Genomic DNA, 13,489 nt, shown 5'->3' on the forward strand with positions numbered 1-13,489 from the left:
AGATAAAGCTTTTCATGATTTCTCGCCAATTTAGATCATCACATTGGTTACATGTTATTCCCATTCCTATCACCTCCAGGAGCAACTACAAAATCCTCTATTTGCTGTTCAAAGCCATTCATAACCTAACCTTCCCCACTACCTTTCCAGGCTTCTTAGACCTTACCCCCTCCCACCCATCAGCTTACAGCTCACTCTGTGAACCAGGATCACTGGCTTCCTTTCATAGACTGTCCCCCAGGCCTGGAATACTCTCACTCTGTGAACCAGGATTACTGGCTTCTTTTCATGGACTCTCCCCCAGACCTGAAATACTCTGCCTCCTGGCTTTCCTGGCTTCCTTCAAGTCCCAGCTAAAATCCCACCTCCTCAGAAAGCCTTTCTCAGGCCCCTTAATTCTAGGGCCTTCCTTCTATTGATTATGTCTAATTGATCCTGAATGTAGAATGTAGATCTTTGTGTGTTATTTTCCCATTAGACTCTGAGCTCCTCCAGAGTAGGGACATTTCTTGGTACCCTCAGCACTTGGCACAAGACTAAGCACATAGTAGGTGCTTAATATATATTTTCTGACTGACGGAATGGAGTAGCCTGGACCAGATAACAGCTATCCAGTGCTGGGAAGTCATTCTGCTTTGGTCTTTGTATGCTCAGCAAATAGTACTAGGCCCTTCCACAAAAGAAAAGGTGTTTAATAAAGTTTGTTGAATTAAGAAAGGAAACACTCCGTGCCCTGGATGGATTTAAATTCTTCTTTCTGAAGCCACAGTGCCCAGAGCAGGAAATCCAAAGTAATTTCAGGCAGGAGAGAACCCTTACCATCTGGGCAGGTGGTGTTAACAGCAGCGGGGCAGAGATAGCATGTGTGCTGTGTTCAGTCGCTCACAGCTCATGCCTTTTCCTCTACTATTTGGGACTAACTGTCTTGATTACATCTTCAGCCTTGTAAAAACAGTGTTTCTTGGAGTATCAAGTCTGCTTAATTCCCTAATGATTGAGCGAAGCTTCACCTGGGCCTTTATAAGGCACAAATCACCCAGACTTCAGCTGAAAGGAACCCCCGAGTAATTGAAAAATGCACTTGAAATTCTGGCATCCTACTGGAATGTTGAACTGTCTGAAAAGAGAAAAAAAATCGATGCTTCCACACACAATAGAAAAGACTTTCGTCTGGTACAAAGAGAACCTTGAATATTCTGGGGCTGACAATTTAAACACCGAGTGGCAGTGATTTAAACCCCACTTTAACACCTAATACTTTATATTATAGTATAGTATATGTATTATACATTATATCATATTATATATTAAATATTATATATAAATATATTAACCACATTATACAGAATGTATGTGCTATATAATATATATTATATATTAAGTGGCTAAAAATTCCCTCCATTTTCTTTGCAGAGGAAATGCCCCCAGCCATGAAGATGACATCTGAAGGTTTGGGCCATATTAATGATTAATAGAAGTAATTGGATTTGCCATTGCCCAGGCACCTTTATCTTACCATCAGATATGATTTAGTAGAAAGACAGGAGAGAGGCAGAGGGAAAAGCCCTAACTGGCCACCTGCAAGGAATGATTGAAAAAGCATTTATTAAGTGCTTACTGTATTCCAGACTCGGCTAAGTTCTAATGCCAGAGAGGCGGCCCTCTGGAGCACCTTTTCATTGGATAGATAACGAAAATAGGAGAGTGGTGAAATGGAAGCATAGGGAAACAGGCTGTGTGCCTAGTCTTTGCTCAGTTGGGCACAGAGGTAGGCTCATTTAAATCGGGGATGCTTAAGCTGGGGTCTGTGAACTTACAAAAAGATATTTTGGTAACTCAAGATAATTAGTTTCCTTTGCAGTCCTAGGCATTTAATTTTAAGCATTTAAATACATTATTCCTAGCATGGGTCTATAGGCTGGAGGTCACAAAAAGACACATAAACCGGTTTTAAGAACTCTGATTTAAAGGGAAAGATGCCATCATAAGCAGGTTTATTGAGTAAAAGCAAGGATGAGCCTCTGGAAAAAAAGGAACTCAGGCACTTGAAGGGAAAAGAATACTTACCTCTAACTCCCTGCTTCCCACCCCCCAATTGACTAAGGTGTGGCAACTTCCTGTTTCTTTCATTATAGGCCCAGAAAGACTTCCTACTCACGTAGCCGGCCTGCCACCATGAAGCCCTCCAAGCTTGGTGAGTACTAACTTGCCCTTCCCATCCTAGACCCAGTGACTTTCCTCCCATTTTTCTATGGTGTTGGTGTCCCCATAGTCTGGGGGCCTGGATTTCTAGAGTTTGTGCGACCTTCTCCCTCTTGAATTGGATGCCAGAGTCTGCATAGTGGTGAGCACTGTGCTTACTTCTGTCCAGCCTCCTGAGTGGAGCCATGCCTCTCCACAACCTTCACTAACCGCCTGTGGAATAAACCAATGAACCAGCTGTCACTGGCTGGGGTTTTTCCTAGCCTTGGCGGTTTGTTGTGGCATCATCCCCTTCACCAGGAATTGGAGGGGCTTGGATCTGACTGCTCTGTCCTCACTGCCCTTTTATGGGGGGGGGCTTGGATCTGACTGCTCCCTCCTCTTGCCCCCTCAACTCTTCGGCCTCTTTCTTCTGTTTTTTTTTATTTTCTGATCCCACTGATGATGAAATTACAGCTTAAAGTGGGTGCCCTGTGTTCTCTCCCTTCCCCAGCTACTTCCCACTGCATGGAATGTTGGCTCCTGGGGCGAGGGTGGGGGTGGGGAGGGGGGGGCAGGCCTGGAATTCTTGTTGCTTAAGCTCTTGTTCTGGCACCTGAATAATAATAATGGGCACTTACATGATAATGGAAACTGAAAAGCACTAGTTGCCTCAAGAATAAGAATAGCTAGCTTTTTATATTGCTGCTTTAAGATTTCTAAAGTACTTTACAAATATCTTCTCATTTAAACCGGTGGGTGCTATAATTATCTCCATTTTACAGATGAAGAAACTGAGGCAGACAGCTTTTACATGACTTCCCTAGGGTCTCACGGCTTGTAGCTAAGGTCGGTTTTGAATTCAAGTCTTTCTGACTCCAGATTCATCACTTTCTCCAGTAGGCCACTCAAAAACAAGCAAACATGCTCATTGAAATAGTCCTTCCTCTCAAATAAGATTATCTACCTGGAACAAGTAGGAGCTTAATAAATGCTTATAAAACAAATTGTAGATCACAGAGATTCACTGTTTTTTGTACAAGCCTTTTTCTTGTGTATGTAGAAAAGTCGGGTTTGATTGACAGTTTTGGTGTAGCTTACAAGACCATAGCTGCCCCCAAATTCCTCCTCCCCTGGATGTGAGAAAGGGGTCTGTGTTAGGAATGGGGACTTTTTCTTTGCTGCTGCACATACAAGGAGATTGTTTCCCTACTGCCATCTCTTGCCATGGGCCTGGATTGGTTTTGGTGATTTTATAAATAACTGAAGGTAAATTCTGAGAGATGCAGGGTACCAGACTTATTTCTTCGTAAATAAATAGCTTTCTAAGGAGGGGAGCTTAAGACTAGAAAGCTACTTTGCTCATCTTCTGCCACTAAGTCCAAATTTGATCAAAAGGTTTACTTGTTTCCTCTCTTTTAAATTGTAAACTTTAATTAAACTTAATTAAATCATTTAGTAATAAACAATTATAAACATCAATAAATAGGAACATTTAAAAATACAAAGATTGTTTGAGATCCTGCACTTTGCTTATGTACAGGGTTTTTTTCTTAACATTCAATAATGTAGTAGCAAAATTGCTCTGTTTGTGACCCCTTCTGCATTTCTTCTTCTGGGCCTTTAAATGTTTTATCGGTGCTTATTTTTCATGTTTATCAAATGAGTTGAAATATGTAAAGCCTGTTGCAAACCTTAAAGTACTTTGTAAATGCCAGTTCTCATCTTCATCATCATTATCATCATTATTCCCCCCCACCCCCCACATAACCCCCAGTGCTTGCTTTCTTTCTCTTCCCATCTCCTCACGGCAGTGAGAAGTCCATGTGAAAATGAGTCTTCTATCTGATTTTCAGGGGGATAGTTGTGACGCCTGTCTCCAGCTATTTACATCACCTTTCCTATCTTGTGCAGTGTGTTTTCTCTGGCTCTTACCAGTCTGAAGTAGTTTATGTCTTGCAAACCACCATGAGAAGTTCTGCTCAGAGGTTGAAGGGGACTCAAACTCCCTGCCAGAACCTTACTCTTTAGTTGGGGTAGAGAGGAGGTTTGACCTCTGTTATGGGCTGGCCTTTGAGGTCTCATTGCATTTCTCAGACTGTGAGCCCTGAGAATAAGCCATCCAGAGTATATAAAATCAGGCAAAGGAAATAAAAGTGTTGTTTCTATTAGATGGGTTTTGACATTCCAGAGTAAAGAAGGGAGTGTGCCTACTTGTGGCGATCCAGCCAGACCTCATCTTGGTAGCATTTGAACTGGTGCTTTTAAATCAACAAAACAGTTGATTTATAGTTAAAATTTATAGTTAACAGGTTGCAGTAGGATAAGAAAGAAGGAAGAAGTATTTATTAAGCATCTGCTTTATACAGAGCATTGTGCTACTTCTTTATCTCATTGACCCTCCTAATAGCTCTGGAAGTTGGGCCCTATTATTATCTTCACTTTACAGTTGAGGAAACTGAGGCAGAGAGAAGTTAAGTGACTTGTCCTGCATCACATGTAGTAAGTGTCTGAGACTGGATTGGAATTCAGGTCTTCCTGACTCCAGGCCCAATGCTCTATTCACTGCCCCTCCTAGCTGCCTAAAATTTATTGGTTGCTGCCAGTGTACCTAGTAATTGATCATGCGTGGAAACTTGTCTCTCAGTTTACCATAATTTGCAAATGTATCAGGATGTAAAGATTGAAAATGAAATATCTCTGGCTCTAAAGGAACTCGGATTCTACTAAGGGCTGGAGGTGAGGTGGGGATGGAGCAGTATGTCCACATTTAAGGAAAAGTCACTTCAGAGGGAGGGAGTACTACCTGGGTGCCTTCTGGAGAGTGAGGAAAGACTTCCTGTGTGGAAGAGGTGGCCCCTTGGTTTGGCAGGATGCTAGGGATTCTGAGGCTCCCTCAAACTGGCCGCCTTGCTGTTTCTCATGCATCACACCCATGATGATGCTTTCGCACCATTTGGCCCTTGGGTCTGGAATCTACCCCCTTTCCTGTCACCTCTTAAGAATCCCTAGTTTGCTTCTAAGCTGACAGTTCTGTCTGAGACCTTTGAATCATCCAGCCCCCAAATTCTCTTGTATCCCAAATGCGATCAGTCATTCAGTCAGCAGACGTTTACTCTACCAGGTATTGGGGAAGGATTAAAAAGAAAAGGCAAAACCAGCCCCTGCCTTCGGGGAGTGCACATTCTAACAGGTTATTCAGCATGTCAAGAAATGGTTCATATGAGTTCTATGCTGAGTAGATAGAGAGAAATACTTGAATTCTTGTTTTAAAGACTCCTCAACTTTTCCCCTTCCCTTAGAACCTGGCTTGACCTCTGACTCATCTACAAGCAGTAAAAAAGGGGCTAAGAGGGAGCGTACCATGTTCAATGAAGTTCAGCTGGACATCCTTCTGGGTGAATTTCATAAGAACCCATATCCTAACTACTCCGTCAGAAGTGAGCTCGCCAACCGCCTCGATGTTCCCGAGTCTAGAATACAGGTAAGTTAAGAGTTCACGCCTTAGCGTGGGAGGGTCCTGTGTGTATTTTCCTGGCTGTGCACTAAGCTGAAACAAGCATTTAGTCAGCACTCGGAGCACCTGGCACAACGCCTGGCACACAGTAAGCATTTAATAAATGGGAGTTGCCTAGATACTAAATAGTGAAGAAAGGCAAAAAGACAGCCTCTGCCCTCCTGGAGGTCACATTCTAATTCTGTAATGATGCCTGAGTGTCACCATTGAAATCCAGCCCCTTTTCCTCTTCTTGGGGTGCAGATGCATGGCTGCCGTTTCCACATTCATCCCGTCCTAATAGAATCCTCCCTTGTAAAGAAGAAGTTCAGGGCTTAGCCACGGAAGCCATGCCTGGCACCTAAGGCATGAAGAAGGCTGCATGTGGAGTTTGCCACATCTCCTCCAACAAGGACAAGGCTTTTTTCCTGGCTCGCCCCAAGGCAAGGCCAAGAATGTTCCCCCACTCGTTTTTTTTTCTCCTGGCCTCCCTGGCTCCCTTCAGGTCCCAGCCCAAATCCTGCTTTCTGCAGGAAGTCTCTGTCAACCCTTAACCTGTAGTGCCTTCCCTTTTGAATTATTTCCTATCTTTCTTATCTATAGCTTGTTTGTATTTATTTTCATGTTGTTTCCCATTAGACTAACGTGAGCTCCTGGAGGGCATCGATCATCCTTTGCCTCTTTTGTGTTCCTAGTTCTTAGCACAGTGTGCCTGGCACATAGTAGGTGTTTAATAAACATTTGTTGACTTGTTGACTGACTAGTAATAATAGCTGGCATTAATGTGGTAGTGTTTACCTGCTTTATCTCGTTTGACCTTCATAGTAACCCTGCAAATTACGTGCTGCTTTTTCTATTTTCCAGATGAGTAAACTGTTTATATGTCTTCCTAAATTTCTCTAAATTCTTTGTAGTTTCTTATGGTTCAATAATATTCCTTTATATTAGTAGGCCATAGTTTTTTTTTTTTTTAGTCATTCCCCAATCAGTGGGTGTCTGCTTTGTTTCCACTTTCTTACCACTACAAAAAGTGCTCCTGTAAATATTTGGTTTGCCTGGGACCTTGGCCTCTGTCTTTAACCTCCTGGTTAACCATCCAGTAGTGGTAGCTTGAGGACAAAGAGGGTGAACAATTTAGTCCCTTTGTCAGCGTAGGGTCTAGTTTTCCAGAATGGTTGGACCAATTCCTAGCTCCAAAGACAGTGGGTGAATATGCCTGTGTTTGCATTTTTAAAAAATCGTCGCCAGTTTACTACTGACTCAGTTTGTGGAAGCTTTGTCAGTGGTGAGTGAGTCACTGATGGGAGAACCTACAGGTTAACAACTATACAAGGTTTGGAATTTAAAGTAGAATTCACTGTAAGACAGGACCGATTTGGATTGCATCTGAAAACGGTTACTCACAGAAATACTACAAATACACCTTTTGAAGACAATCCCCCTGAGGATAACATATTGGTCAAACTATAGAATTCCCCCTAACGTTGGGTACATATTCTGGGAGCGAGAAGGAACCTGAGGGATTATTTTAGTATATCCCCTCGTCTTATAAATGAGGAAGCCTGCGAAAAATAAAATGGCCTACTCAAGGTCATGCAGGTAGTAAGTAGCAGCCCTGGGATTTGAACCCAGATTCTTGAATTCTTTGGTGGGTCCATGGTTTTTAATCTGTGCTGGAACTCCTTCCATGGATCCAGATTATAACAGCCTCAACTCACAGCTTAGTAGATAATTTAACTTAAACTCACTAGATGATTTCATGAGTTGATGCTGCCTCCCCTCCCACCCCTCCCCCCCCCCCCCGAAAAAAACAAACCAAAACTGCAAAACAGAACGTCACTTGATCACTTTGGTAGCAAGACTCCAAACTTGACTGGGTTGGTCCTTAGTTCACACTCACATGTGTACAGTGCCCCCCCCCCCCAACACACACATACATACACACTCACTCACTCACTCCATTGCTAGGTTTTGGAATCCTTTTAGCCAAAAATTGCCGTTGTGAGTGTAAGGGAGGAGAATAGATTTCTTTCCATCAAGTATGAACAAATAAATGGTCTTATTTTATTAATCTGTTTTCAGCCTTTGCCTTTCTCTTGGCACACAAGGCTGGATCACTTATCCTCTTTAGTAGAGCGGATGACAAAATACTACAAATCCCAGGAGCCCCCGATCGCCCAGCTTGGGGCTTCTTAACATGAGTCTGGGAATTGATTTCAGGGGCTCTATGAATGACACTATATTTTCACTCACCTCAGACAAAAATGTACTGTTGCCTTCACCTTTTAAAAACATAATGCAAGAGATGTTTAGAGCTAAAATCAACAGATGTCGGGGCTGTGTGGATTTGTGGGGCGAGGGAGCGTGAAGGTAAGGGTGGTCCTGGGGCTGTGAACCTGAGGAAGCCTGGTGGTGTCTTTGGGAGTAATAAGGAAGTTGAGAAGGAAGGTGGGTTCTTAAGGGAATGGAATTAGTTCCGTTTTGGACTTTTGAGTGATTTGAGATAGCTGTGGACTAACTACCCAGTTAAAAACGTCCAGTGAGTAGTGGTGATGAAGGATGGAATACAGGAAAGGGAATCAGATCTGGGAGCTGTCTGTATAGCAATGATCATCAAACCCACGGTAGCTTATAAGGTAACCAGGTCGGGAAAGAAGAGCCTGGGAGAGGCCTTAGGAGACAGCCGCCGACAGTCCAGGGTGTGACACGGATGATGTGGCAGGAAGCCCGCCAGTTAGGAAGACCAGGAAGGGAATAGACATTAAGTGTGCCTACTGTGTGCCAGGCACTTTCACATGTTATAGGCGGGGGGCGTTATTATTACCCCCATTTCACATATGAAGAAACTGAAGCAAACAGGTGAAGTGACTTGTGTGGGGGTCACGGAGCCAGTAAGTGTTGGAGGCTGGATTTGAACTCAGCTCTCCCTGACTCCAGGCCCAGCAGTCTGTCCACTGAGCCAGAGCTGCCGAGGAGCAGGAGACAGCAGTGTGGAGAGAGGAGAGTAGCCAGGATGAGGAGGGAAAGTCGGTCAGTTAATATCTGTGAAGTGCTAAGTGCCCGGTGCCATTGTCAGAAGAACGAGGGCTCTCCGGAGGCTGCCGTCCAGGCTGGCCAAAGGCTGAGCTGGGAGTGGGAGAGGAAACAGCCAAACTAGCTGAGTTCTCAAGGCCTCCCTGAGTGGACATTCACCAAAGTGTCATGCAGCCCGTCTCTGTGTGTGGGCCCTGTTCAGTGTCATCAGTCACCTGCCGCCTTTTACCTGTAAAGAACAGTGCAGGTTTTAAAGTTAGGACTTGGGCCTCTAGGAAAGACAAGTGATGTGTGAGAAGAAAAGTGGTTCAGCCGTCCACCCTCCTCTGCCTTTATGAACAGTTACCCAAGCTGGAGTGGGGTGGGCTGATACTGTTCTTTGCTGTCTGGGAAGTGCTCTGTCCTCGGGCCCGGCTGCTAAGACCCCCTAGCTTCCTTTGGGGTCAGTTCCACCTTCTCCACAGAGCCTTTTCTGATCCCTACCCGGTGGCTCCCTCCCAGATACTTCCTGTGATTCTGCGTATGCTGAACATAGCACCACCATTGCTTTACACATACTGTGACCTCACATTGATGCAGGGCTTTAGGATCTAGGATGATAGGTCAGCCGCTCCATTTTACAGGGGAGTAAACTGGGGCACAAGAGAGTCCAAGTGACTCGCCCAGGGTCACATAACTAGTGAATGGGTCTGATATAGGATAGGAGCCCTGGTTTTCTGAACTCCAAGCCTGGCACCCTCTTCAGCACACCATGCCACCTCTCCAGCTGTGCGGGTCATTTTTCTTTTCAAGAAGCATTTATTTAGCATCTGCTGCATGCAAGGCATTGTGCAATAAACCTGTGAATGCCTGTAAAACACCCAAATCTGTGTATGGCCTCTCTTTCCAGAGCAGGGCTTCTTTACCCTTTGGGTGTCTGGGACCCTTTTGCTGGTGAAGCCTATGGATCCTGACTCAGAATCATGTTTAAATGTAGAAAATAAAATAGATGGGATTACAAAAAAACAAGCACCGAAAAATTGTACACAAATGCAGCTATCAAAATATGTGTATTTTTTAAGTTCACAAATCCCAGATCAAGAACCTCTGTCCAAGAATATAAAGAAGGTAGGGTGTTGTGCTTAAGAGATCAAGTGTTTTTGATGTGGCCTTTAAAGAATTTGTGCTAGAGTGGTCACTGTTAATCAGACCAGTTTAAATCAAATCAAGAGATGATATTTGGAAAGTACTTAGCACCATATAATTCCTTTCTTCCCTCTCTCCTCTCCCTCCTCTTTCCTCTCCATCTTCTTTCCCATTCCCTCCCTCTTTCCCTTCCCTTCTCTTCCCTTTCTTTTCCTTCCCTTTCCTGCCCTCCCCTCCTTCCTCCCTCTCACTCTTCACCCTTCTTCCTCCCCTCCTTCCCTGAAACCTGCCATTCTTATGAGAAAAAAAATATATAACTTAGTGGACTTCATATGATTTCTTTTTCTCCCCGTTTAGAATTGGTTTCAAAACCGAAGAGCTAAACAATCAAGACAGCTGAAAGAAAAGGAAAGTTTGAATTTATCTGGACAGCCCCAGGACCAGGGCGAACAGAGCTCCTTGGTTCATGGCTCCAAAAATCCTCAGACTTCAACTCCTAGCCAAGTTCCACAGGAAAGTCTCCCAGAGACCCAGTTAGCTTGGCCAAATAGATCCAGGTTTCCCTCATCTAAGATGACCAAGGTGACCCTTGGGGAAGGTTCTGGCTTTCCAGAGACAGTGGCTACAGCCTCAGCACTGACCAAGGAGGCTTCCACGAGCCCAGGAGCCTGGCTGCAGCCTCCTGGCCTGACTGTGGAGTCTCATGCCTGTTTAAAGTCCCCGACCTGGGCAAGCTCCTCCCAGAGCACACCCTCCCGGCTCCAGACCCTGAAGAGAGGACAGCAGCCGGAGAGACGGCTTTGGCTCGAGTACCTTCGCCAGCTTCACGAGCAGTCACAGCAGTATCCCTGGATGCAGGAGTATCTGGAATACCTGCAGCAGCACCCAGTTCCCGTAGCCCCTGCCCTAGCCCCTAGCCCACCAGCAGCCCCCCTGGCAGATACCCTTCCCAGTGCCTCAGCATCCTTGGCCACAGAAGCCACAGGGCCAGAGACCACTCCTGCCAAATGAGTCCTCCCTCACCCAAAGGTGCAGGAGCATCTGTAGTTACTTAGCATTGCAACTGTTATGGAACTCTTTCTTGTCCCATTCCCCCCAGTAACCTCTGCTCTGTGACCGTGATCTGGTTGGCTTCTGGGACCAGGCAGCTGTCTGACCTAAATTGTCTCTTTGATGTACTTTGAGTTAAACAGTAGATTCCCCTTTTGTTGTAGAAGGACAGCTCTTTGCTTTGAGGTTGGTGATGGAACTTGGGAGTGTCTTAGTCTGAGTTGAGTGGGTAGGTGCCATGTTTTTTTCCTAGTTCTGCTCATTCAGTTGATATTTCCTAATTATACCACTGTTTAGAGCAGCAGCAACAAGCCCAAAGAGTAGTCTCTTAATTAACAGGATCCATGGGCCCTGCTAATTAACAGTGGACCAAGAGACCTGGGCGGTCTGGACCGACCTGTTCAGTATCAGTCCAAAATAAAGGGAAAGCTTCATGGTGCCGTACCTGCCTTACTAGACAGTACCTGGGCCATCAGTGGTCTTTCAGGGTAGTCATTTAGACAGTATCCTGACTGAGCATCTCAGAAATGGAGACCTTGTGTTTCTTTCCACCCTAAAACAAGATTTTTTCCTTAGCTGACATTAAAAAGCCCCACTCTTTTGGATGCCAATATTTGTTACCTAGATGTTACTCAGTGACCATCTCAGAAGGGCATGGTTTTGAATAAATGTATATTAAGTGGGCAAATACAGACTATTGTTCCTCTCTCTCCCTGTGGGGGAGGAGAGGACGGGGTAGGAGGAGGCCCCTCTTGATAACTGCAGTTTTGCCTTAAACCTCTCAAAAGGAACAGAAGATGGCAATAATAACGGTAGTATTTTTACAATTAACAGTCCGTTTTCCTTACCCTGACCCTGAAGGGAGAGGCTTCTTAGTAATCGGAGCCCAGTGATTGGCTCCAGCAAGACTCAAATGCGGATTCTCTCACTGTCAGCCCCATTTTCTTCCTGTTAGGGCATGCTGCGCGCTCTCTGTGCAGGACTTTGGGGTCCCCCCCTACTCTCTCCCTCTGCCTTTTCCAGGGTCCCCTTGTGTTCTTGGCTTCCCTTTTAAGTATTAGCTGCTTCTAGTGGAGAGTCCAGGTTTTGGAACCTTGGGCCAAACTGGAGACCCTGAAGGAGTTTGCCACGGTGACGCTGATCCGCCTTTGCTGTCCCCATCCTTTCTTTTTTTCCCCCTTCGTTCTTCCAGGGAAGCAGTGTGGCCTGGCCAAGTGAAGTCCCAGCCTGAGGACTCCCGGTGACCTTGTGACTTCCTGGAACCAGTTTGGTTGGACTGACTTAGCAGCCTCTAAGGGCCTTTCCTGCTTCATGCGATCATCTTTTTCTTTCCTCTGAGCATTTCTTTGTTTTCCATCCATCACTTCAAGGCTCATCTCAGGGGACACTTTGTATGGGAAGCCTTTGCTCATCCCCCTCTCTCCTTAGTTACTTACCTAGCTAAATATTGAATTCCCAATGGAATGGAAGTTTCAAGGTGGGGTGGGGGGAAGGGAGTTTTTTTTTCTCCTATTTTTGTATCCTTACCAGAGTGTCACACACATAGTGGGCACTTGATTATACTTAGAGAATTGGATACTCAAGTGAGGATTTATTTTAATCAGTACCCTGCAGCAGCACTTGCTTGATAATTATTGGTGGAATACATGTTGCATCTGAAGAGAGGACCTTAAAACAGGCAGTGTTGAAGCCAAAGAAATGAACCTCCAGTGGTGGCCTTGTAGGCACTCTGGCAGTCCAGTGGGCATGCTGTTTAGCGAGGAGGAAGAGTGGCTTCAGGTGAGCAACCACCAGGAGAGATCGACCCAGTTCAGAGCATATGTAGAAGGGGGAAGAAGAAGCGAAGCATCGTCAGGATGTTAGTGACTCAACACTATCTGGAACCCTGCTTTAGGCTTGAGGAGTCAGGTAGACCTTCCAAGTGCTGAAGACTCAGAGAGGACAGGGTTACTGTGGTCCCTTTCCTGTCCAGAGCCTGTGCTTCCTGGCTGTTCCCAATGATAGAGAATGCCACTAAGTCAATGCTGATGATGGGTGTTCGCTTGACTTTCTGTTGTTTAAAGCTCACCATTCTGAGATTGTCTGCCTCGAGCTGCTTTTAATGAATTAATAACCTCATTCTGTGAAGTGGATCCCTGGGCAGTGGGGGAAGGTCACTGCTATTCTTGGATCTGAACCAGACAGCAGCTTGTTTCCCTTTCCCAATGATTTCAGTTGTGTGATATGTCAACCCTGTTGTCAGGGACTAAGTCATATTTTTATCACCCTATTTATGTCAATAAACTTAAATGACTTTTCATTACTTAGGTCTTACTTGCTAATCTTTCTGGCATCTTTGTCTAACAAGGTATTCAGGGACCTTGGAGGCCATCCAGCCCAACACTTATTTTATGGTTAAGAAAACTGAGCCCTAGAAAGGTTAATTGGCTTGCCCAAGACCACTCTGTAGGCAAGGCAAACCAGGCAGTAAATAAGTGCTTGCTAGGTGCTAAGCCCTGGGGATACAAACAGGAGGAAAGACCAGATAGATCCTGCCTTCGAATAACTTATTTTAATGGGGGAAGACAACAAAAAGGATCCAAAAGCGGAAGGAAGTGGAGGGGG

At 45.0% G+C, this 13,489-nt stretch overlaps 1 protein-coding gene across 1 annotated transcript in view; it reads left to right on the top strand.

Annotated features, from left to right (window-relative positions):
* LOC118839798 (homeobox protein otx5-B-like) overlaps positions 1–13,146 on the top strand; it is a 37,636-nt gene extending 24,490 nt beyond the window's left edge. Inside the window, exons 2-5 of the mRNA XM_036747319.1 lie at positions 1,414–1,449; positions 2,136–2,194; positions 5,484–5,665; positions 10,193–13,146. Of these exons, the coding sequence (XP_036603214.1) occupies positions 2,176–2,194; positions 5,484–5,665; positions 10,193–10,846 (855 nt within the window). The 5' untranslated portion in view covers positions 1,414–1,449; positions 2,136–2,175 and the 3' untranslated portion in view covers positions 10,847–13,146. The remainder of the gene's footprint in view (positions 1–1,413; positions 1,450–2,135; positions 2,195–5,483; positions 5,666–10,192) is intronic.
* Positions 13,147–13,489: the final 343 nt, after the last annotated feature.

The sequence above is a fragment of the Trichosurus vulpecula genome, chromosome 2, assembly GCF_011100635.1.
Source record: "Trichosurus vulpecula isolate mTriVul1 chromosome 2, mTriVul1.pri, whole genome shotgun sequence".
Taxonomy (NCBI): domain Eukaryota; kingdom Metazoa; phylum Chordata; class Mammalia; order Diprotodontia; family Phalangeridae; genus Trichosurus; species Trichosurus vulpecula.